This window comes from Quercus lobata, chromosome 5 (genome assembly GCF_001633185.2).
Source record: "Quercus lobata isolate SW786 chromosome 5, ValleyOak3.0 Primary Assembly, whole genome shotgun sequence".
Lineage (NCBI taxonomy): Eukaryota > Viridiplantae > Streptophyta > Magnoliopsida > Fagales > Fagaceae > Quercus > Quercus lobata.
Window position 1 is genome coordinate 59,623,328 of NC_044908.1, and position 26,326 is coordinate 59,649,653.

General features: G+C 34.8%; 1 protein-coding gene across 1 annotated transcript; it reads left to right on the top strand.

Annotated features, from left to right (window-relative positions):
• Positions 1-936: 936 nt before the first annotated feature.
• On the top strand, positions 937-24,871 carry LOC115990818 (mitochondrial inner membrane protease subunit 1-like). The gene is made up of 4 exons (XM_031114599.1): positions 937-1,085; positions 20,795-20,894; positions 21,008-21,118; positions 24,803-24,871. The coding sequence occupies exons 1-4, from the start codon at positions 937-939 to the stop codon at positions 24,869-24,871; spliced, it is 429 nt and encodes a 142-aa protein (XP_030970459.1).
• The last annotated feature ends 1,455 nt before the right edge of the window (positions 24,872-26,326 follow it).

A 26,326-nucleotide genomic window follows, 5' to 3' on the forward strand; every position in this document is an offset into this window, starting at 1 on the left:
TCAAACAAAAGCAAACTGAACTAAAACATAATTTCAACATCTTATTGGTCCAAAAGTGGCAGAACATCGTTTTAACCAACGCCATAGACCATTTGTGTCTACAGCGACATTTTACAAATGCAGCCTAAACCCAGCTTATTTGTAGTGTAGCCAAAAATCAGTCCCTAAGGACGTCCTAAGCTTGATCTAAAAACCCCCAATCAGATCAAACACAATTAATTCATGTTTTGCCTCTAAAACCACAACTTTAGAGCAATAATCATCTTAGCCACTTAAGAATTACAACATTTTGAAGTTTAGAGGGGAAAATAGTGGTACCAAGGAGTCTTCTCTCTCTTCATCACTATCTCTTTCAAATTCCTCCTCTTGCTATATGTAAAAAATAGTTTTAGACTTAGTGTATTAGGCATATTTTCCATCTCTTTATTGTTTTGCACTTTGATTTAGTTCTTGTGATGCACCACTAGCCTTTATTCATTGAATATTGGACTTTTGGGCTTGGACTTTTCCATTTGATCATACTTTATAGAATCCAAGGGGTATTTTGGGATCGTTCTTGCATTTTTAGCCCTTGTCGCAAAACATCCAGAACAATATGTGATCTAATTACAAATGAAAATACACATGCATTCAAGAATTCATAGTATTGTATGAATGACCACTTAGTAAAAATTAATATATGTTCCTCTTATTGCACTATTATTAATGTGAGGTATTTCACCAACTCTGATTGATTTTGGAGATATCAGTCTTGTATTTTGCCAATGTTATGGAAGCAACTACATTCAAATCAAAGTTATACTGGTCTATATAAAAGAAGTTTGATGCACTTAGAAAAATATGAATAGCTTTAACCTAAACCCCAACACCTACCTCTGCATCTTTGTCCTCATAAAACGTTTTCCTTAAACTTTACTAAACATGTTTTAGAAAGAAATGATAATAATTGAGTGGTTGCAGGCCTATGGTCCCAGCATGGTCCCGACCTTCAATCTAACTGGTGATATGTTCCTGGCGGAGCGGCTCTCCATCAAATTTGGCAAAGTGGGCCCCGGAAATATCATCCTTTTACGCTCTCCTGAATTTAGCTAAAATGGGAATTTAACCATAATTTTCCAACTACATAGTTAGTAGTCCTGATTCCCAAACTATATAATTTACTAACATCTCGAGTCTTAAAGACTTGATTTTGGGCCTATAAATCGAGTCTTTGAGGCTCGATTTTCCCAGTTTGATGTGGCAAAATTCCACATGAAGTACACTTGGAACTCGAGTCTCTAAGACTCGAGTTATGTGACGTGGCCATCTGGGTCTGACGTGGTCGGTCCACATGGAAAAACGGGAAACTGAGTCTCTAAGACTAGATTTCAAGTTGGGTTTTTTCAAAATTAACGCCTCTCACACAGATTGGACACTCTCCACTCTCACTCACTCACCCTCTTCTCTCACTCACTGTTCTCTCACTTAGTCTCCACTCTCAGTCTCCACTATTTCACATTCATCACCTTCGCCAAAAGATTTGATAAAGCCACCGCAACGTGTACAGAGCTTTGAGTTCCTTCAGTGTCTACGTGGTCTCTCATAACTAAAAAAAAAAAGGTGAGTCGCTTTGTACAAAGTTCACTGTTTGGTTGCCAAGAAACAGTGGGAAAAATCAAAGAAACTTTGGTTTGACCAAGTTTTTTTCTATTTTGGTTTATGTATTGAATTTCTAATAAAACTATTAAAAAAGATCAAAGCTTTATTTTTTTTTTGAGTTTGAATTGGTTTGTGGGTTTGATTTTTTTTTTTTTTTTTTTTTGGTTTTGTTTTGCTCGTTGTTCTGTTTGTGGGTTGATATCATGCAAATTTCAAATTTCTATCTTGAACTATGCATTGTTCTGCAATGATGATGGTTATGAGAGGCCAAGATCACTTATGAAATTATATGAGAAGTATCTCCAAACGGTATTTTGTTCGGGTTCTTCTTGAACCGGCAGAGTTTTCATTATATTTATATTTTTTTACAAGGCACAATTTTAAAGGTTCTTATCTAATAAGCACTATTTGTTGTGGTTTCAATCTGTCCTGTGGTTCTATATCCATATAATCCTGGTACTTCGCCTTGTATGGTTATAAATTATTAAATTCCAATAAATACTTTCAGGATTTGATGTTCTTTTTTTGTACATAGTTTTCCTTCCTTTAGTTGTATTTTTTTGGCTACTTTGTGTCTTAAGTAGTCTTTTTTTCAATAAATATTTTTCTTACTTATCAAAAAAAAGAAAAGAAAAAGGATTTGCTGTTCTTTCTCTTTACCAACTTGTGGTTAGGGCACATGAATTCATGTTTGCAACATGCATTTAGTGGTAGCTGTAATGGGGTAGTGTTGGGATAGGTTGATGTTGCATTTTTTTGTGAATACAAAAATGGTATGTGGTTGTGGTGAATACAATTGCAGGTGGCCTGATGGTTGTGCTGGTGATCATGGTGATGTCGTAAGGTTGGTGTGATGGTAGCTGGTGGTGTGATGGTGCTGGGGTACGGGGTGATGGTAGACTTTGATGGTGGTAGGGTTTGTTTGGATATGATTGTGTTGGTAAATGGAAATTCATTATTGTGTGTCCCAACATACAATAAAAATAGTTAATAAAGTCAAAATAGTAATATATTTTTGCCTATTTGCTCAATTTGATAGTTTGCACAAAGTTCGCAAGTTTGAATTTTCCATAGTTAGTTCAATTTCTTAAAATTTTCAGTAAATTTGAAAAAAATTATAAATGGAAAATATGATAATAAGCTAATCATAAAAAGTTGAAAAACAAAATTTTATCTAATCCTCTTGCACTTTGTAAAAATAGCCAAGAGCCTTATAGCTCAACTAGCATTTCATGGTGTTTTCAACAAAGACATCTAGAGTTCAAAACTCCAATTCTCCTTGTTTCAACTGTAGAATTATAAATAACTAACTAAATAAAAATACTTAACTGTGATAGATATGATCAAAATGAAGTATATGGTTCAATCAAAATATATCCATAGTCAAAGGCCAAAAAGCACAAGGTTTGTAAAACATCCTTGTTCATACCTTTTGATATGTAAACAAAATAACGTTTGTATATTACAACACCTTAAGAATGGTGCTTGTATAATAAATCAATGGTCAATGTACATACCCATTGGAAGCATGTGTAACTAACCAAGAAAAAAAGTATTTATATTTGGTTAGAATCTTCTTAGTGGGTACTTTCTAAAAGTTAGATTTTTAGTTTAGGTTAATTATTGGAATAATTTCAACTGGTGTGCGTCAAGAATTTGATGTTGGCAGTGGATAGAATATTTGGATGCATAGTTGTTGTTAGGAACCTGCTTCAAGTGAGGTGGTTGCTGCTGCTGCTATGCTTATTGTTGAGGTAATGGCACGCTTATTGGTGCTGTAGCCATGATTACCGGCGCAGTTATTACTTGGAAGTGTGTTGCTGTTATTACTTTGAAGCTTGATGTACTACTTGTGTAATGTTAGTAGCTATTTAGCAATTACTAAGGTTGTTAGCATGTGTACTATGCTACTATTAAGCCTAATGTTGTTAAGTAATTGAGCATGTGCCTGAATTGGGAAGTTAATTGTTCAGTTAGTGGTGGTTAGGCTAACAGATTGTAATTTCTGTATTTGACCCCTATACACTCCCTATGTACTAGGGTGTCCCTTTTTGATATCAATAAATCTTCTTACTTATCAAAAAAATAAAAAAATAAAATTGTTTGTTAGGAGATTAGTTGTACTCGAGCAGCCTAGTTAAATAAGGCTGGCTCTTGTTTGTAAAGAACTCAAGCAAGAACAAATAATAAATCCATTTGAATTGAAGGGTGTATGATAATAAATCCATTCGAAGAGGGTTGGTTGGATTGAAGGGTGTATGATAATAAATCCATTTGAATGGAAATAAATTTATTTCCAGACAACTTGAATGATGCATGATAAATTAGGTAGTAGCTCCTTTCTGTTGATAGTTAATTGTGAATACTACTATTTTAAGTCAAAGAATCTCACTGGATTTATACGAAGGCTATCAATTGTGGAGCTTTGCTTTTAGATTTTTTTGGGGTCTCTTGGGTATTACCTGAGAAATTGCTTGACCTTTTGTTTGGTTGGAGGAACTGGTTGGGTAAGTATTCTTTAGATATTTGGAACCTGGTGCCATTATGTTTGATTTCGATTATTTGGAGGGAGCGTAACAGACGTATGTTTGAGGATTTGGAGAGCACAGGGAGGGGACCATGTTTTAGCCTCATTTGTAGGCACTTTGTTTGATTGGTCTCACGCATGGGGATTCACAACTAGTGACTCCATTCCTGTGTTTATAGCCTCTTTCTTATTGAACATAAATTTTTTTTTTCTTGTGTAATTGTTTTGGCTGCTTTGTGCTTTTTGTATGTAGTCTTTTTTCCAATAAAATTATTCTTATATAAAAAAGGCTCTCCTAAATATTACAATCTGAAATTCATCATATATATTAAAATGCCTATCTAGAAATTTATTTTCCTTTCTTCCTTCTTTATATAAGCATAGAAATGATGTTTATCTATATATATACATATTTGAAGTGCCAATTGCATTTTTTACCTTGCAGGAAAAGGCTTGAAAAGGCTTCACAACATAAGCTTTTAGAGAAGTTAGTTGCATAGTGATATTGCAGGTAATGATTCTACTATGTTGCCCCATTTCAAATCTTGGTTGCCATGTTTGCTTTGTTACCTTTGTTCATCTGCTTTACTATATATTGCTGTTATTGAAGATTTTTTTTTTTTTTTTTTTTTTTTTGTTACTGGCATTTCAAATTTGCATTATATTGTCTTATTTTTAACATCTGATTCTTCACTTCTTCTTCATAGTTTTCACATGAATCTACACAGGCAATGCCACAATGTTGAAATGATTTTATGATTTCTTACATTATGTTTGGTAGGATGAAGTGTAGAAATGAGATTTTTTGTACCTACTTGTGTTGGGTGGTAGGGTAAAGGCTTTGTTCACCATTGTACCCTGGTTTGGATGTTTTGTTGTGAGTTTAGACAATCAATTTTAGAAAGTCTTTTAAGAACCCACCCCACAAACTCCTCCCCCCTTTTTCATTTTTTCAAATCTTTTATGTAGCACATAACTGTAGGGTCCATTTGGTAGGAGGGAAAATAGTAAGGCGAACCATGTGGGTAGCCAAAATTAATCAACGCAAATATGATTTTCCATCATTCTTTTTGTCACCATTTGTAAAACTTTAGGGTAATATCTAACCTTATGATTGATGTGGCTAATTTAAGTCTTATCTATTTACAAAAATATGTCATGGCAAATAGAGAGGATGACGTAGGAAAAAAGAGTAATATAGCCAAATTAGGTCTGGCAATTCTGGACTGCTTGGAATTTTAGCTTTGGTTTTGGTGGGAAAAAGGCTAGAAAATAGTAAGGAAGACAGGGCTTCTAATGGTAAAAATAAATAGAAGGACTTGGGGATGAAATGAAGGGAAAATTTTGAGAGTTGGGTTGCTATTCCAGGGTTGTAAGTAGTAAGCCATTAACTGTGTTTGGTTCTTTATGGGGTATTTGGGGTTGTTTGATGGTGAGTGATTTAGGGTTTTGAAGTTTTGGGATTTAAGGTTTGAAAGGTGACAAACCAATGTGTGTTTGTAAGGTTTTAAGTAGCTGGGAATTTAAGAAACAAAAAAGGAAAATAGTAAAATTCTAGGCATCACACTTAGGATTTCCTTGGCATCACACGTCAAACCAAGTTTCATAACTTATAAAAATTTAGAAAACTTGTTCTTCTTCGCTATAGAATAGAAAGTATTACATCCATATAAAGAGATGACTAATACCCATAGAAAGCATTACATCCATATAAAAATTTTGAAAACATGCACTTTACAGTTTATTAATCTGCTTGCATATTAGCTTATTAATTCCAATCTGGCTCTGCTGTAGTTGATTGCTACTACTACTCTTTTTCTTGCTTCAAAACTTTACCTTAAAAATAAAATCCTAAGTCTAAAAAGCTCTGTGTTCATATTGGCCTCTTTTGGTTTAGTCTTTCATCTTTTACTGAATTCTCATTGTACAAACTGGCTTTAGTAAAATCCTAAGTCTAAAAACCTCTGTGATGTTTTCTTCACCTGGTTTGTTTTTTTACATGGATGCTTAAATTGTGAATTTAAAATTGTGTAGAGGTCAGAAAAATACAATACGTTGCTCTGAAGTTCTCAGTTATTGATATGTGTTAAAAATAAGGCTGAGTTTTCAATGTACTTATATGTGAATGTTGATACTTCAAATTATAGTAAATCTAAAGTGGTTTTGGAGATTAAATTTGAAGAAGTGTTTCTTTTGCTTAGGGAGCTTTTTTGTTTACATTTTTTATGCCATAGATCTTGCAAATTTACATTTGGTTCACCCCTAGAGAAAAGAAACAAACAAAAATTGTAAAGCAACCTCTTTTACTAGTATATAGGCATTAGTTTGTATAATATTTATATGTAGTAATGGAAGTTAGTGGCAAGATGGAAGCTATAATGGGGTATCTTTCAATCTTTGTGCATTGCAAATTAACTGAATGGTGTAAAATGCAATTCTATTCTAAGACACTGTATATTTAAGAATTAGTGTGATCAGATGTGCAAGTGGAATTGGTTGATTTCTCGGGTGAATTCATCCTGCTTGGGTAATGATTCAGAGAATTATAGCTAGGATTTTAATGTTTATTACTTGCTGGAATTTTTTCTCCTTATAATGCAACTCTCCTGCTTCATTTTTTCTTAAAAGATTATGCATCAGGCATGAGTAAACAGTGGTTACAAGAAGTAGGTCTTGAATGCAAATTTAGTTTATAGCATCACTTACCTATTTGGATTTTCCATGATATGAATACTCTGCAATATTGCTGGCAACTGATTATGTGACGCATGTTTGAATGTTGATAACCATTGAATCAAGCCATGATAAAAATCTTAATTGATAAATTGTTTCGATTTATTGCTTAATTGGTTTAGTAATAGAAATTTGATTGCTTGATGTCACTTAGCAAAAACAGGGGAAAAAAATAAAACAATGAATTAGGAATAATAGTGTGTGTTATGTACTTAAATGTATTTTGTTGTGTTGCCTATTTAATTCAAGTTGTTAAATGAGGAATTTAGTAATGCATTGAAATTATGTTAATTTGGGATAAGTTCTTCTTCCTTTTTTTTTTTTTTTTTTTGAGATAAGGCTATTCTCTTCTATGTGTATATATAATGTTTCTAATAAATAATAGCATTTTGAATAATCAAATTTTTGGGATAAGTTTTTGTTTTATTGTGAATGTAGATAAATAGAAGTACTCTTTTTTGGAAAATTATTAGGTACTCCCGGAGTACCATAAATGTGTACTCCCTCTTCTCACATGAATAGTAGGTCCCACCACGAATTTAATTAGTGGGACTCACCATTCATGTGAGAGGAGGGAGTATGCATTTATGGTACTCTAGGAGTACACAATAATTTCTCCTCTTTTTTTCTTATTGTGATAGTAGACATAAATAGAATTTCTTTTTTGTGTGCGCATTGGAATTTATTCTTAAAAAATCTCATTTATTTCTCTCTTTCTTCCATTATTTTTCATGGCAAAAAAGTGATGATAGACAAGTAGATGATAAGAATAAAAATTAGTCAACCACTTGTTTAAAAGAAAGAAAAGTTTTACTTTTGTGATCATCCATTGTGCCATTCCTTTTTTTTCCTTTGGAAATTGAGCCAGCTTGGTCCCCATTAATTGGACAAGTTTGTCGACTAGAAGAAAGCAAGTTCATCATCAACCTTGTTTGGGGCCCTAGTGTTTAATACTTTTTTTTTTTTTTTTTTTTTTTTTTTTTTTTTTTTTTTTTTTTTTTATATACGCCTAGTGTTTAATAGTTAATACTCTATCAAGTAACTACAATATGAATATCATACTTATCAACAAACCAAAAAAAAAAAAAGTAAGTACAATGTCAAACTTTGTTATTTTTGCTTGCATATACACCAGTGAGGGGGTTTAATTAATTACTCATTACCAGAGGAAATGATAATTCTTAAAAAGGTACTGTTAAGGAGTGCCTTAAGTATAGGTTAAGAAATTATATACTTCCACTCATTCATGAGCTCACATTTTGATCGAAGAAGGAAATGTACTTGTTAATAATTCATTAATTTATAGGCACAATGTGATTGTGTAGTTTTTCTTTTTTGAATATATGTATACAATTTGATTTTTTATTTCTTAAAAAAAAGCTCCTTACCATTGCCCTCAGGGCATTTATTCTCAAAATCATTTATCAAGCTTAATTTGTAATTCAAGCTATGCAATTATTGAAAGCTAGACACAGTACAGCGAATTTAATCAAATAACCAAAATAACATCATCATCATCATTGTTGAGTCAGTGGCTATAATTTGGTCTAACATAGAGTACTTGTTGTAATATAGCAGTCTATAGTAACCCTTGTGCAATGTTAATAACCTAGCCAACTTAATATATGTATATATATTAAGTTAGTGTTGCAGCAATTCATTTAGGGAAAAGTAGAATTAAATTGGGGATTGGGTCGAGAGTGCTTGTGTTACTATTGTAATCTTCTTATTTTATAGTGAAACTTTCTTTGTCACCGCCAGTGGACGTAGGCATATTGCGAAAATTCTCGTGTCTATTTTTCTTCTCTTTTCTTTAATCTTGCCTAAATGGGTTTACGCAACAATCATCTTTAATAGAGAAATGATAAATAATCAAGAGTAGAATTTGATGTTTGGGAAATGGAGACTCTAACTATTTGTACAATTATTACATGTAGCATGGTGAAGTTTAGATTCTGATCCAGCCAACTCCTGCATCTTGCTTCCTCCCCTTTCTGTTGTGTTAACTTCTGTACATCTCTAATCATAAAGTGATATACAAAGCCTAATAAGCTATGTTGTCTGTGGCTTGTTTTTTAAGAATCTTTCTTAGATTGTTTTTGTTTTTGTTTTCAATAATATCTATTACGTGCTAACTACTTATCATTTTTGTGCAGTATGGCTGTTGCAAATGCTGGACGAATTAACTATGCAGAGCCTGGACCCATTGACACGTCGGTGTTGAAAGAGCAGGCCAACCATCGGTCCGAAGCTATTTGGAATGGGCAGGTAAAACGCAACACTAAATCTTTAACTAATGTACATGCATTTAATTCATACAATGTACACATTGCAATTGTCATATATTAATCCATGGTTCTGTTCTGTGCAGGATCCAGGGACCCTTACCTGCCGTAGCCGTAGTTCAGAGTTCTCCAATCGAGAGCCAATGGTGGACGACCGAGTCATTAACATCATTAAGGCACTTGGTTTGGAGGGACTCCTTTGGGTCCTGGGTAGAGAGATTGACTATGGCTTGATAACAGCCTTAGTGGAGCGATGGTGGCCCGAGACTCACACCTTCCGCATGCCACATGGTGAGGTCAACATCACATTGCAGGATGTGGAGGTTCTTCTTAGGCTTCTTGTTGATGGTAACGCTATAACAGGGAGCATGCAGAAAACCTAGACAGAGGTGTGCCGGGACTTCCTTGGGTTTCAACTTATAAATCAAGAGCTGCATAAGCAACTCACTGGCTAGAGGATTCTCATCGGCTGACTTTTGGAGCAAGTTGCTGGTCCATTGCCGCCTAATGCTGAAGAGGATGAGCTACATAAGTACACACGATGCTACATCCTAGCGCTACTGGGGGACATAATATTCAGGGACAAATTCGACGATAGGGTGCATTTAATGTGGGTATAGCAGTTGGAAGACCTTCGCAACCCACAAATGTACAATTGGGGAAGTGCTTACCTTGCATGGTTGTACCAAGAGTTATGCAGGGAAAGCGATAGGGGGCACTAGTCAGATCGGTGGGTGCTTACTGTTGGTCCAGTATTAGGCATGGGCCAAGTTCCCCTATTTGTGCCCGGCAATTGAGCGTGGCCCGCCAATGGGTGCTTACGATCCTCTAGTGTGTGGTCCACTGTCCCTGAAGTAAGTCTCTCTTGAATCCCATCCCCACTCCCTTTATTTTGGACAGACTATATCCTCTCTCCCAAAACCCACTCCACCCTGTTTTTAACTAATTATTATTGTTTGGTGATTTTTTTTTTTTTTGGTGGACTGGGCAACTAATTTTTTTTTTATAAAGGCATTTTTGGGCAACCCTTGATGAATGGAAAAATGTTTGAAGAGGTTTGGATGCTGTGAAAATGTGCTTGGCTGTGAAAAAATAGTATTTTTAATATTTGTTTAGTGATAACTGATAACTTCTACAACTTTGTTTGAATTTTATAGGGCATTGTATAAGAACATTGCAAAACTGGTCTACTAGATATTGTTACAGATGTGGCAGTAAAATTATGAAATTAAAGCAATATACTTCCTCCTTGATAAACCCAATTTTCTGCCAATGTTGCAACATCATCCAAAATATTGGTTCTATGTATACACAACATACTCTACATATTTTATGCCAAGTTTGTTGATTTGAGTGTTATTCCAGATCGGTAATTCTGTCAAAATGAAGTTTTATGAATATTCTAACACAATCTCATGTCTACAAGGTTTCATGCATGTCATGTGCATGCACCCTTGGTTCTTCTCAATGGGTTTTCCACACTTGGACATGGCTTGGGATTGATTAGCATCCATGCTATATTATGAGTCTCAGAACTATTCTTCAATTGCCACTTAGCCATAGTCTCACAATTCACTGGTCATCCACATCATCCATACAATTCCAACAAAACCCATTGATTCTATTTATTTATTTTAAAGGCTTATAGGGATTATTTATGTCAACATAAATAAATTTTAAACAGAGGTTCAATATATATGATTACATTAATAAACTCTAATTTTGTGACTGTCATGTGGCTTGTATGTGCTCTGTTTTTTATAAGGACTGTTTCTTATTCTAGTGATATTATTAATTGAGTAAGTATCTATAAGATTATCTTAGTTGTTATATGTGATTACATTATAGTTTTAATCATAACATTATCTTAGTAGGAAAGTTCTAGATATTGATCCCTTGTTCTTGATTGTTGTAGGTGGTTGTGGGTCCCAAACAAAAAAAATAGGCCTGCCCACATCTTCAAGGACAGGTATCGCAAGCAAATAGCTTCAATGTTGCCAGGCCAGGTATGAAAATGCCCTGTTTTACATGTTTAGGAACAATCTTATAGGTTTGGTGAATTTTCAAATATAAACATTGTTGCCTAATGTGTTGTGTACTTGTTTTTTGGCTGTTGTAGGTGGTGTGGCAGCCATATGAAGCTGAGTTAGAGGACCTTCCGCCATGGTGCGTTGTAGGGAGGTCCATGTGGACGACAACAGTGCCACTTGTATGTTTCCACATAATAGAGAAACATACACCGGATCATGTCGTTCGTCAATTTGGGATGATCCAAGAAATTCCTCGTGATGTTGACACTGATACAGTCCTTAATAAAATTGATTTGAGGGGGAAGGTCAGTGTTAATTGGATGCGGAGACATGCTGTACATATACTCGACTGGGTTAATCGCCTTCAACGGCGTTTTGAAGTAGTGCTTGGTGATATGCCTCCACAGCACGAGTACTTTGGCTGGTTCAACAGGGTAACTCGGAGGTTCATCGATAGGTCCGATGCTAAATTGACTATGATGGTAAGTTCTTCATGTCTTCTACATCTTACCGTACTTCTTAGCATGAAACCACTGTTTACAGAACATGATATATGTTACTACATTTTCTGCTTAGCACTTGCAGAACCAACATTTATTTTATTATCGATTGGCATTGTTGATGATATAGGCATTACTAATATATGTGGGTTTTCCATGTGCAGGTTTCACTTGTCAACTGTTTGTTGAGGCATCACTCAGTAGGCACGGAGGACCACAAGGACATTACTGATGTGCTGACGGCAGTGCATGAGATTGACCGTGTACAACCTCCCGTCCCTGAGGCCCCGAATGAGGAGGCAGCTACTCCTATGGGCCCAAGCACGAGCACAGCTCCGGCCGGATGTCCCTCTCGTCCACTTGTTGCTACCCCTCGGGTTGTCCCTACCCCCGATCCCTCTCCATCCACCCCATATCCATCCCCTAGCCCCACCGTCCCTTCACCCATCCCACATTCATCTCCTTGCCCCACCATCCCTCCACCCACTCCACATCCTTATCCTGGGTCTGACATTTGTCCACCCACCCCATGGTCATTTCCCGAGCTGTCACCCATTTCATCCTTTGACCTGGGTATTGATCCAACCCCACCTGACATACAGCAGGAGCCACCCTCCCACAGTACGTCTATTGGCCCTTCTTTAGCCATCGACCCACCCCATGTTCAGGTTGAGCAAGCTGTTGGGTTACCTGCAATGGCAGAAGGTCAGCCAAAACGCATATCAAAGGCACCTCCTTGTGGGACAAGGGGGCACAAACATGGACACAAAGCTAGGCCCGAGGTATCTGATGAAGGACATGCAAAGGTAACTCAAATGATACCTTTTCAAAGTTTATTTTACAATATATGAGCAGCTAAAAAGCATTCTTTGTTCTAATGGTTAGTTCGTTATATTCTCTGATGAAATTAAGGATATTCATGCTCAAATATTATCCTAGGAACATTTGTAATTCCTCCTCATTTTTATAACTTTAACTTATTACTATGCGTTAGAATTATGAGATATCTAGACCATAAATGTTTATCGTAAGTCAGTATGCAGTTTGCTTGTAGATCTTAAGAAAAATTGAATGTCAACTTCATGAGATATCATGGACCATAAATTTCCAAGATGAATGACTCCTAGAATCCAACAAAATTGAGCACTGCTTTAAGAGTTTTTTTTTTTTTTTTTTTTTTTTTTTTTTTTTTTGGGAACAAAAGAAAAATAGAAATTTAGTTAAATTCTTCTAATGGTTAGTTTTGCAAAAATGATTCAAGGAATTGTGTTTATAAAATAAATTTCCCCCTTGATCAAGAGAAGTAATATATCTTAAAGTAATGTGGTGTGGTTATGTGGGGAGAACTCTCTGTGCATGGTGGGTACTATGACTTTGTTGACTGTACATTTGAGAAGTGGACACTGGATTACAAGCGTAGCAATTTGGGGAAAAATAGCAGACTTCCAGTCAAAAACAGATTTTATTGGTGCTGAATTTTGCTACTAGTGTCTCTATATGATGTATTATTATTGTTTTTGTTGATATTATTATTTTCTTATTTCTGAAACTTACATTGAGTGTGACAGTGTATAGTCTTAATTTATAGAATTCAACACAACCATAACCTACTGTTGATCTGTATCATTTTACTGAACAATAATATGATCTAATATATACAACCTCTTGTGTTTGTGTCTCAATGAAATGTTCTTGTTATGCAATTGTTTAGAGTGTGCTATGCTTTGCAACTCAATTCTATTTCTGATTGGAAATTGAAATCATAAATATGGCAAATGCAGCTACCCTCAGTATGTGTGGGTCAATGTTAAAATGACCTTTATGCCTGCTTGACTGAAGGGTTAAGTGGACATTGTATCAAATTTTACTGGCAAGTATCAATTTTGTTACCTAGGAACATTGAGACTATACTCAGCTTAATCAAATCCTTACCGCCTTCAGTCTAGAAAACCAAGGTGTCAAAAATCAGATGTTCTAGTAGCCGGTAACAGGACTTTTGCTTTGCAAGATTAGTACCATCAATTTTCATCCAGATTACAATTGGATCTGAGTGTCATATCTTTGAAAAAATCAATCCTAAGTTGCACAGAAGTTCAAGATGTTGTGACCCATGATTATTAGATGTTAGGAAATGAGCACCGCGTGCCAACTTTCCATAATAATTGTGCCCTTTTCAATCTTTCTAAAGCGCTAACAAGCAAGAAAACGGATACACTAATGCTTTTTTTCTTCAAAATTTCAAGGAAGCTTTGAAAATCAATATAAATGGGAGGGAAAATAAATAAATAAAAAAACTCTCTTGATGACAAGTTATAGGATCATTGCCATGAATGACTACAAAACAAATCATTTCTAGCCTGCCAGAAATAACCAGAAGAGACAACAAAATTGTAATATCCAGCCAAAGCCTTAAGAGATGCAATTGCTTCCATTCAGCAACTATGCTAGGCCGAAACTTCAAAACTATTTACGGCTAATGCCATTGGAAAAATTCCCAGTGGAAATCGAGTCTCTGAAACTCGATTTTCTTTTCAGTGGCATTTTTGTAAATTGGTCTGGTAGTTTATTTACGAATATGCCACCCAAATGGAAATCGAGTTTCAAAGATTTGATTTCCACTGGGATTTTAAGAGCTTCCATTTAGAGATTATGCCAGGTCGAGACTTCAAAACTATTTACGGCCAATGCCACTGGAAAAATTCCCAGTGGAAATCGAGTTTCTGAAACTCGATTTTCCTTTTAGTGGCATTTTTGTAAATTGGTCTGGCAGTTTATTTACGAATGTGCCACCCAAATGGAAATCGAGTTTCAAAGACTCGATTTCCACTGGGATTTTAAGAGCTTCCATTCAACGACTATGCCAGGCTGAGACTTCAAAACTATTTACGGCCAATGCCATTGGAAAAATTCCCAGTGGAAATTAAGTTTTTGAAACTCGATTTTCTTTTCAGTGGCATTTTTGTAAATTGGTCTGGCAGTTTATTTACGAATATGCCACCCAAATGGAAATCGAGTTTCAAAGACTCAATTTCCACAAGGAATTTTTTTTTTTTTTTTTTTTTGCAACTACTCTTGCAGCAGTAAACCAAAATTAGTTTCCCTTCCCTTGCAGCAGTAAACTAGATCCAGAACACATCACATGGGCAGCGGTAAACAACTAGATACAATCATATGATACCAGTCAAGGGGAGAGTACGTCAGATGCAAACAACTGGATTAAAACAATCACTATTCATGGGCATTATAGTTGCCCTCTTAGCACACAAAAATACTACTAACTAGCTATCGTCACTTCAAACAAGGCCCCTGTAGTTGAACTTGCCAAAGTAGTAGCTACTAATGCCAAAGTAATATCATTGCTGGCATTATAGGCAAGAGCTACACAATGCAACTAATGTAACGAGTACAATGGATAGCAAATAGTTCAATTACAACAACATTCAACAATAAATAAAATAACAACTAAGACAATACAATATAGTTTACACAGTCACCTAGTACTTGTCTATACTGATACAACATACTCTACATAGTCACCTAGCACTTGTTCATACTGATACAACATAGTCTACATAGTCGCCTAGCACTTGTCCATACAGAAGATAACCACAAGTCCCACGTACAATGCCATTCCAAAATTAAGTCTCCGCTCGCCGGACAAACATTAAAATATGGTCATTAGTTTCCAAATGCAAAGAACAAAAACCAAATGAAATTCTGAGCATATTATATAAAAACAGTGAGGGCACTTGCCTAGTTTGTAGCACTACCACTTGTCGAAACCCCACGGGAATTGGGATAGCTTCTACGGTTATGCTCCTCTTGATGACACACTCCGCATCACTGCCTTAGTTGAATCTCCCTCAAGTCCGAATCTTCCCTCCGGCTTCCCAGTTCTCACCGTACCCCATCCATTTCATTCCTTATTCTTGACTTCACAGGACGACCTTTGGCCCGCAACAGCTGTGGGTCAAGCACCCACCGTGGTCCGCAAACGTCCCTCCACAATGACTCTGACTTTGGCACCACAAAATGATGTGAATATGTGTGAATGGTGTTGTTCAAACTGTAACATGAGTCAATATAGCTTGTCGCATCGAGGTGTAGACCTTGAAGAACTTGAATTGCATGTGAACAAGGGATCCTCAAGTTTTTCCACTTTCTGCAACCACATGTTCTAGCAAATATGTGCACTTCATGACTGTGGTTTCCCCCTCCACCTCTATGGTCGTTGTACAGGGTAACCACTTAATATACACCAGTTTCATGATTAAAATTCCTCAGAGTGTGTCCTGCAATTTTCTACTCATTTTTGTTATAGATCTCCATTGCATAATCACTCCACCCTTTACCTCGAGAGAGATTAGAAGTAATTTGTTTATGTCGATTGTGGAAATATGCAACAAGTTTGTACCAAGTGAACTCAACCATTGCAGCAATGGGCAAACCACGGGCACCTTTAAGTACCCCATTAAAGCACTCAGAGATATTGGTTGTCATTTCCCTGTAATGTCTTCCACCATAATGTGACTGAGTCTATTTGTCCAGATCCTCACTCATTAGATGTGTATGGCATATAATGTGCTATCCGGCGATTAGTAGGGTCTATACCCCTTAGTAAATTAATCTCGGCCTCTTTAATGGTTTGCATTATGAACTCAAATTTAGCTTCATGAGTCGCATATCCAGCTTTCAAGGCCAATGCCTTTAGAGTCAGGTTATCAAAATGTGTGTTGAAGTTGCTAGCAACATGTCGAAGGCAATATCGGTGAAATACCCGTTTTGTTCTGTCCTGATCTCTAGGCCACTCTCGAATGGCGCATTTGATACCTTTATGTTGGCCAGAAATAATGCAAATGCCCTCATCATGTATGACATGCTCTATCGAAGTCCTGAGACACTCTAGAAACCACCCCCAACTAGGCCCTGACTCCTTGTCCACAACAACAAAGGCGAGAGGCAAAACCTTTTGGTTAGTATCGGTTGCCATTGCAATCATCAATACCCTTTTGTATTTACCATACAAATGAGTCCCATCAATACTGATCACTAGCCTACAGTATTGGAATGCAGCAATGCATGGAACAAATGTCCAATATATATAGCGCAGTAACGCAGTACCTTCATATGGCCTAGGTATGGTGTGATAGTTGTATCGAGTACCTGAATCCTGATCTAAGTATGCCAACAACAACTTTTACAACATTTGGTAAGACTCCACCCAATCCCCAAATATCTTAGCAATTGCCTTTTGTTTTGCGTCCCATACTTTATAGTAAGAAAGCTCATGATTATACTTAGTATGTATGATCTCCCAGAGCTCATCAATACGAGCAGTGTGATTTTCTCGCAATTTTCCCACAATTTCTTATGTAACAAAATTAGAATCCATCATTTTACCATCTCTTCGCAGGCCAAAGGGTATACAATTGTGTGGACCCACATAAGATGTGACTATCCACAGACCATTGAATTTAGCCTTCATGAATGCCCGAACGTACCACTTGCAGTTGTCATCAACGCATGCGGCGCACAATTTAGTTTTGGTTGACCTCCGGATTATAAAATTTCTATTATCATTTGCTGCGTATATTATCAATGCACACTTCACCACCTCTTTATTTGCAAAAATCAACCCTTTACAAAAATGCATCCCATCTTCCCAAGTAGAAACAAATGGTATCTGAAGACGTGAAGAATCAACCATATCTTTCCAAGTATTTGCGTAGAATGAGTTGGCAGGAGGTCTGTAACCAGTGGTCGTATTTGTATCATGCTGGACGCCAATATCATTGTCTGCATCACTTTCATCATGGTACTCCATATTTTCCTCTTCAAAATTGGGAACGACTTCATGGTCATCCACATCGTTCTCAAAGTCGCCTCACTCAATCCTCTCTTCGTACTCATCCACATCATCAATATTTTCACCATCATTCGCAGCATGATCTTCGTCTTCCTCCTTTAAATGTGTTTCTTGAGGATAGAGGGTTTCACTAATATTGGCAATATGATCTTGAGATGGAAGCGTATAACCTCCCATTATATACCCTCTCATTGTAGTGCATCCATCATCTAGGGCTGTAAATTGTAAAGACGTAGTTGTTTGTTGCACCACCTCAGTATCAACTTCTGCAAGCGGCTCCAAACTTACATACAACTCAGCAGCATTTACTTGGGGCATTTTCTGGATCCTATTAAACATCATCTTTACATGTTTGTCTTCTTTGATCGCCATATACCCGTAGTTTATCCGTTCATGAAGGACTTCTTATAGGTAACGATAAATAATCTTGATGTCATACCAAGCAGGGTTCAAATTCAATTCGTCCATTATTTTCCTCTTTAAATCATTCAACATCTTCAACTTACGACATATCATCATGTAGTAGCATTCGATACCCGACCCTCTAAATGGGAATCCGTCAATCCCTCTAGGATTGTCAAGGGGTCCACCGAAGTATACATTTATATCAATATTCTTCAAAGATTGTGAACCTATTAGAGAGTCAAGTATAATATGTTAGTGGCATATTTTATCTCTTTCATTTAACATCAATTACAAAACCTTTTCTATCTACTCAAAGTACAAAAATTACAACTTCTCACCCCACAATTGCATATACTCACCCCACATCACATATAAACACACTCAATCATTATCATTTCATACTCAAACAAATAAAAAAACTAAAGACAAAACTCACCCTAATTACAAAATTTCAACTCAGCTCTAACAAAAATATAAATCAAAATATCAAACCAAACAACAAAAGTCATGAGGATGTGCAAATGAATGAGTGCAATTATGTAACATCATCATTCCAATGATACGAAAATTCATGGCATACCCTAGTACACTACTATTAATGAAATAACATAGAGCAGGATTCATCAGACAAAAAAAAAAAAACACTAATGTGAATATGATCATGAGCAATCAAAATTAGACATATCATCTAATTTCAAAATCAAGGCATTAATATACAGTCAAATATACCAGATGTGATATACAAACTCAAATTTACTCCAAATTATGGAGAAAGGAAGTAGATAACTTTGAAATCTAAAGCAATAATGATAAAGCCTAATTATGCAGCACAAGATTTGGTAACTAAGTTAAAACTCTTGAAAGGAAAAACAACTCTAGGGATTCAACTACTAAAGGTTTAAGGCTTAAGGTGTTGTCAAGAATTCTAATAACTTGTTTTTTTGGATCACAACACATAGATGAGGTTTTTTTTTTTTTTTTTTTTTTTTTTTTTTTTCTATTTTAGGTAAGAGAAAGGCTTCAAGATCTTCATTTTGTGACTGGCCTCTCTCACCAAAAAGTTGTTGTTATTGTGCCTTGTATAGGTTGTTTAGATTTTCTACAAATGAGAATTCACAACCTAACAATTTAACTTGAACAAGAACATTTTACTCAAGTGAAAATCTTCAAGATAATATAGTTGTGCCAATTTCAAATGGTCGTATTTCACTTATTTAAAATCCAAATTGAATCAAATTATATTCGTTTTGAAGTCCTATATGCCTATTTTTCAATGAAATAATTTTCACTGCAAAATTCATTATATATAGATGGTGAAAAAGCTATGAACAAAAAATCATCAACTCGTCATATTTTGATAGATCAAAACCTTGTCATCTTTTAACAGCTTTCGAACTAGACTCAACCCTAGCAAAATGATATTGATACAACACAAATTTGATATGTTTAGGCAATAGGATTTGCCAATATATCTATAAACTCAAACATCGGTCTCTCCTCTAGTAAGATTTTGACTCTCAATCATAAAAAAATTAAAATAAAAAATCTGTCATGACAGTAAATCTGTTTCGGATCTGCTAATATGTCATCAGCTTATATGTCATCCAGAAAATGGAAAAAAGGTCAGCTGCTTAATTAGGTGCAACTGGACCAGTGAGCCAATTATTTTCATAGCTTTTACTATATTCAATAATGTCTTTCTCACGGTTAGAATTTCATAAAAGTTAGAATTTCCTTATGTGTCTATTATTCATTGAACATGCATGATTACCGACTCTTGCCTATATGCCTAAGTTTTTAAATTTTTTAAAATTTGTCCACAATGGGCCAAGCAGCCAGCTGCCAGGTCCACTTAATATATAACCCAGAGTTATCTCTCTTAGTATTTTATACGCAATTATTCATGCCAAATCTATAAATTGGATTAGCATATCCATTTTTGGGTAGAAGAATTTGTGTGCAAGATTGAATAAGAGAGAAAAAGAAGAAAATCTCTCTCCATATTTCTCTTCATGCATGTCTATTCCATATTTCTATGTGGATGGATTATTAGTCAGTGGATTCGTGTATCTTTCTCTAATATATATATATATAAAAAGTGGTTAATACAAACAAATATTTTATCGGGAAATGTCATGACAAATTCAATGCAAGCAACACTTTCTATAGTAGTTATATACACTAAACAACAACCTAGAGAGTGAGGAGACCCTTACCTGACATGAGGATGTGCAAATGTACTGCTGAGATTGTATGAGAGTGAGAGGGGGAGTGAGAGAAGGAGACTACAATCAATGTTGGGCTTGTATGAGAGTTAAGAGAGGAGCAATGTTCTGTCGCTGAATGTGTATGAGAGTTTATGAGGGTTGAGAGAGGAGCAATGTTCAAATGTTCTACTGAATCTTGAGAGACCCAGACCAGACAAAACAAGATGGGACCAGACATGACAAAACCAGATGGGAAACAGACATGACCAACCCACGTGGAGCAATAATTGACCACATTTAAAAATCGAGTTTCTAAGACTCGGTTTCACTTTTAGCAAACCGAGTCTCTAATGCTCAAGATCCAAGTGGCGTCTATGTGGAACTCGAGTCTCTAAGACTCAAGTTCCATGTGTACTCCACGTGGAATTAGGCCACATTAGATCTGATAAAATCGGGAAAATCGAGCCTCAAAGACTCAATTTATAAGTCCAAAATCGAGTCTTTGAGACTCGAGATGTTAGTAAATTATATAGTTTGGAAACTGGGACTACTAACTATATAGTTGGAAAATTATGGTTAAATTCCCATTTTTGCCCCTGAATCTCCTCGAAAAGTCATGGTGAAGCGCTTATTGGGATTGGAGTCTCATTCTGTCACCTATGTTATTGAACCCATGAAAAGTGATAGATGTGACACTATCGGGGTATCTATTATCATTCATCACTTTAACTTTGTTTTTATGGAATTTGGATTTTGTTGCTAAAGGTTTTAGTTATAGATTGTGCTTTGTTATAGCTAGTGTTAGTGTTGTCATAGGTTCCAAAGGGACATGTTTGGGTAGAGGGAGACAACATCTATAATTCCAGAGATTCAAGACAATTTGGTCATGTTCCCTATGGCCTCCTTGAAGGCAAAGTATTCTGTAAGGTGACTACATTTCTTTCTTTAGCCCATTTAATGTTAAATTTTGATGCTGTTAATTGTACTTCGTCTTTGTTTCTCAAAAAAAAAAAAAAATTGTACTTCGTCTTTGTCCCACCCAAAAAACAAAAGGAGGGTATAATTTAAGTTATTTTTCTGTTAAGAAATTATGTTCTTTTGGCAATGGAATGTATGGTAATCACCTTTGATTTTCATTCAATTTACATTTGGGGGCAAATTGAAAGTGATGCTCAATTAAGTTCCTGTGAGTGCATTTGGTTTTGAAGTCAAAGATAATGTGATTAAGTGTACATTTTTTCTGCATTGGTTTTTGATGAATTTACTAGGCCTAAATCATGGATGATACATTTCTAATTGACAATTTTTTTTGGGGATCAATAATAGGGAAGATTTATTAGTAAGATGAGAAACCTAAGAATATGTCATTTTGAAATTCTAGTTGATTGAACTAGCATATACATTAAATTAAATGGAAACTATGAAGATATAACTTACCATTGAAGAATGTTTGGATAGATGGGCTTAAAGACAGAAAATAGAAGTCAAAGTAGAAGTGAAGAGCTACTAAAAATTAGTAACCAATTAATTCCTTTATTGTGTGTTTGGTTAGAGGATTTGGAAAGGGAATTTGAGGGAGAGCCGGAATTTAGGGAATGGAATTTTATAATTCCTTTGTTTTGCTTGATGAACGAATAAGGTGCAAATTAATGGGGGAAATAAAAATGGGGTTTGCAGGGGTGACAAATTCTGTGTTTAATCTAATCAAAATAGGCGTAATTTGATAGATTCACTTAACATGGGAGTTTCTTTTGAGCGCACCAAGTCTAGATTGCCAAGCATGACCAACCCATCCATCTTATTTGTGGTGATCCTAACCTTCTTATCTCTGTTTATCCTTTGCTCTTCACTAAAGATTCATGGTAAGCCTCAATTATACAAATTTCTTCCTCATAGTTACTTTGGGTAAGTCTTAGGTCTTGTTACAGTGTTTGATTATATGGATCATTGAATTTTTTTTTTTTCTCTCTCTATTGTGGTGTGAATTCTTTATTAATGAAATCTCAAAAAATGATATATTGTAGATTTCTAGCACATGCAATATTTGTTCTGAATAGGCATTTTCAGAGGTGGTAAAAAAAAAAAACAAAAAGTACTACCTAGATTTTATGTTTTGAATGTATATTTTGGATCAGAATGGTTTGGATGGATCTGAAGCTTTTTGTCTGGAAATCATTCTCTTGTAAAATTTATTTCTGAATAGGTGTTTTTTTTTTTTTAAATGGGTATATATGTTCTGAATGGGTAAAATTTGTAAAAAGATTGTTGTATGATTCTTTGTTCTTGATATTCATTTTATCAATTTCAATCGATAGCAATCCTTGTACAATTTCAATCGTTATATATGGATTGCTTAGCAATCAAGAAAAGTTCAGAGTAGCTGGATAAAGATTGAGATGGATTAGAGGCAATGCAAGACATATGTAAGAAAAACATACATGCGTCACTACACCAAAATAAGTTTATTACATCAAGTGTTAATGCAACAAAATTAGTATAGTGGTATTAGACATAATATCACATCTAAAAATTAAAAGTCGTTGCAATAGTAACTTAAAAATAGTAAATTATTACATTAATAATAATTAGTTGTAATAATTTATAATTTTCCGTTGCAATAGAGATTTTAATACTAAATTGAATTTAGAAAATTTTTTGCAATAGCTTAAATTGAAGTAACCATTGTAATAACTTGATACCAATTATATATTTTGCGATATATTATAATAGATCGAAATTTCAAAGAGATGGCTTATTGCAACAAATTTAACATTGCAATAACTAAAATATCAATTATTTTACAATCTATTGCAATGACACATATGAAGCTGCAATGAATATATTATTACAATGATCTAATTCCAATTATTTTACAATCTATTGTAAGAAAAAATATGAAAAATTTAACTATTACAATAAATATACCGTTGCAATAATTTGAACCCAAATTATTTTTGTCAATTTTTTACAATCTATCATAATAAAATTTATGAAATAATAGCCTATTGCTACAAGATATTCGAAGTAATAAATTATTTATTGCAATAGAAAATATATTATTACATCAAAATTTTCATTAAAATATTTAAGGTTTATTGCAACAAAATTTTTTTGTAGCACAAACTTATTACCTCAAATTTTATTGCAACACTTCGCATAAACTATTGCAATGACTTTGATGTTATTGCAACGATTTTTTTTATTGTAATAAGCATTTTTTGTTGTAGTTGTCATGAATTCTACGTAGCTTTAGAAATTCACCAACTCAAGAAAAGATGGAGAAAAAACTTCTAGGATGAGGAAGCATCAACTGACAGAAGGATTTACGTAGTCAATTCAGCATAGCTGAGATTACACATAAGATGCACTTGTCCACACTCCATATGAAGTGCATGGTAAATCATTGCATTCGGGACAAGAGAATTTGATATGATACATGTGTGAATAACACTAATAACCTCTTATAGCTCACTTTATACTCATGGTGTAACAATTGTAATGCTAATGTTCTAGTTGGCTGGTTCTGGTTCACCTTAATGAAAATCAGTGAATTTGCAAAGTCTTGGTTTCTAACATGTATTTTATGTTTTGAATGGATATTTTGGATCAGACTGGTTTGGATGGATCTAAAGCTTTTTGTCTGGAAATCATTCTCTTGTAAAATTTATTTCTAAATAGGTTTTTATATTTTATTTAAAAGGAAAGGGTATATATGATGTTCTGAATGGGTAAAATGTGTAAAAAGATTGTTGTATGGTTCTTTGTTCCTGATATTCATTTTATCAATTTCATCGATAGCAATCCTTGTACAATTTCCGTTGTTATATATGGAATGCTAAGCTATCAAGTAAAGTTCAGAGTAGTTGGATATAGACTAAGATGGATGAGATTTGAGAGGCAATGCAAGACATATGTAGGAAAAACATACATGCAGTCTTGTAATGAATTCTACGTAGCTTTAGAAGTTCACCAATTCAAGACAAGATGGACAAAAGACTTATAGGATGAGGAAGCATCAACTGAAAGAAGGATTTATGTAGTCAATTCAACATAGTTGAGATTCCACATAAAATGCACTTGTCCACACTCTACACAGCATCCATATGAAGTGCATGGTAAATCATTGCATTTGGGACAAGAGAATATGATGTGAGCTATGTGTGAATAACCTGATAAGATCATATAGCTCACTTTATACACATGGTTTAACAATTGTAATGATAATGTTCTGATTGGCTGGTTCACCTTAATGACAATCAGTGAAATTGTCAGTCTTGGATTCTTAAGTCCTAAGCCTAGGGGGATAATTGCATAAAGTTGACAGCCAGTTGCAGAAGCCATTGGTGATAGCCTTTAATTGAAGTCCTGAAAGTATGGACAGCTAATGAAACATTTGTTATTATTATTCTTATTATCTCCAACATTTGAGTGGGTGATTGAAACTGTTATCAGGATCTGTCAAGTTAACGTTCATGTCATGACCTCTAGGACTTTTTGTCGCTGGTTGGTGTTTGATATTCGACCTTCAGAATTATCATCCTGAAAACATCACTGTCAATCTGTTAAATTTTATCATTGCAAAGTTATAGATATGTGTTCAGTTTTATGTAGATATGGCCTTCTAAAGAATTTGGATCACTGATGAAGAGCGGAATGAAGGATCCAGATTCATACTCTTAATGTTCCATTTGGGTGTACATTTCCCTAAACTTGATTTGTCATTGCTCATGTGCTAATTTATGAGAGCTCTTTGTAAAGAAAAGGGGCAAAACCATTTTATGTGCTTTTGTCATAGTACACTTATTCCCTCTTTTTATAAGTGTTTTGAGTGGTCTTGCGCCCTTGGCACAAGTGATATAAATTCTATTGTAGATTTATTGATTTTCCCTCTCTTCATATGTAAGGACCATGTAATTCTCTAGGGGAACTTTGTGTGCACACTAATGCACGATGTTTCTCCGCTAATATAATGGAATATTGTTACTTATAAAAAGAAAAGCACTTAATTACTATATATCATAATTCCAATGGCCTTTGCTATGTAATCATTAACTCGTTTCACAAAGTGGCCAAATTTTCTTTTTGTGAATAGCACATTGTGTCGGTTTGGGTTTTAATAAGTAGAGTGAAGTGTGTGAGAGAATGAAAGGAGATTAGTATATCTTAATTATGTTACCTTATTAATTACATGAATTATGTGAAGCATATCTAAATAAAGTTGGATGTCTGGAAATATTAGATATATAAACTTCCAACTAAAAACTTACACACATATTTAAAAATTACTGTAAGTAGACTCTGACATTCTGACTTTCGAGGACAATGATTCTCATCATAACCAGTGGTCATACTGAAAAGCCTTGCCCCGTTTAAACTTTTTATTGCTCAGATCATTAGGAAATATAAAAAAGTGAAAACGGAAATAAAATTATTAGTTGGCTCTGGGCTTTTGGTCAAAACTCCTTGCTTTGTATGTTCAAAGAAAAGCCTTATGTGGTTTCTCACTCTAATTTGTTGCTCTTTCATTGCTCTTATCTTGTTCAGGCTTTGTGGTGGATGCTATTTAGCTTTACGATACTAATAACAAGTTTCCTTTGGTGTCTTTTCCTGGACTTATGACCTAATTAGCTGACACTAACAAAGTAAGCACTTCTACAGTTCAATCAACTGTCTTTCTGTGTTATAGAACTTTTTTTTTTCCTCCTATGATATTCAATATCTTTCAGGCTTAAATATATGATTCAAACCTTAATTTTGCAATATATTGTCTACATTACCTAATGATTCATTTGCTGTTTTCTGTTTTTTCTTATTTCATTCCAATTAATCCTATGAATTGCAACCTTGTGATTTATTTTATTTTTATTGGGTGAGGCTCTTTTTGGTTGCTACGGCAAAGATGTGTGGATGGAAACCGAAAAGTGATTGGAAAAAAAAAGGTTTTGGGGAGGTCTATCTAGAAATGGTGAGAAGTAGTTTATTTATGGCTTAGTTTGTGTCAAAATTTCATGTCAAGGAAAACTTTAGCACAGAGAGAGAGAGAGAGAGAGAGAGAGATGTACAATTAACGATTATAGATACATTGTGATCTTGAAGTCCAGGAGGTTTTTGAAGTTAGTTTTCTTAACAATATTT

Bases quoted from the DNA above. Each gene is read 5' to 3' on its own strand.
- LOC115990818 (XM_031114599.1), top strand. From the start codon at position 937: ATGATAATAATTGAGTGGTTGCAGGCCTATGGTCCCAGCATGGTCCCG. The intron at 1,086-20,794 runs TAGCTAAAATGG...TGCCCCTGAATC, and splicing joins CTTTTACGCTCTCCTGAATT to TCCTCGAAAAGTCATGGTGA. The intron at 21,119-24,802 runs GTGACTACATTT...AGTTTTATGTAG, and splicing joins AAGGCAAAGTATTCTGTAAG to ATATGGCCTTCTAAAGAATT.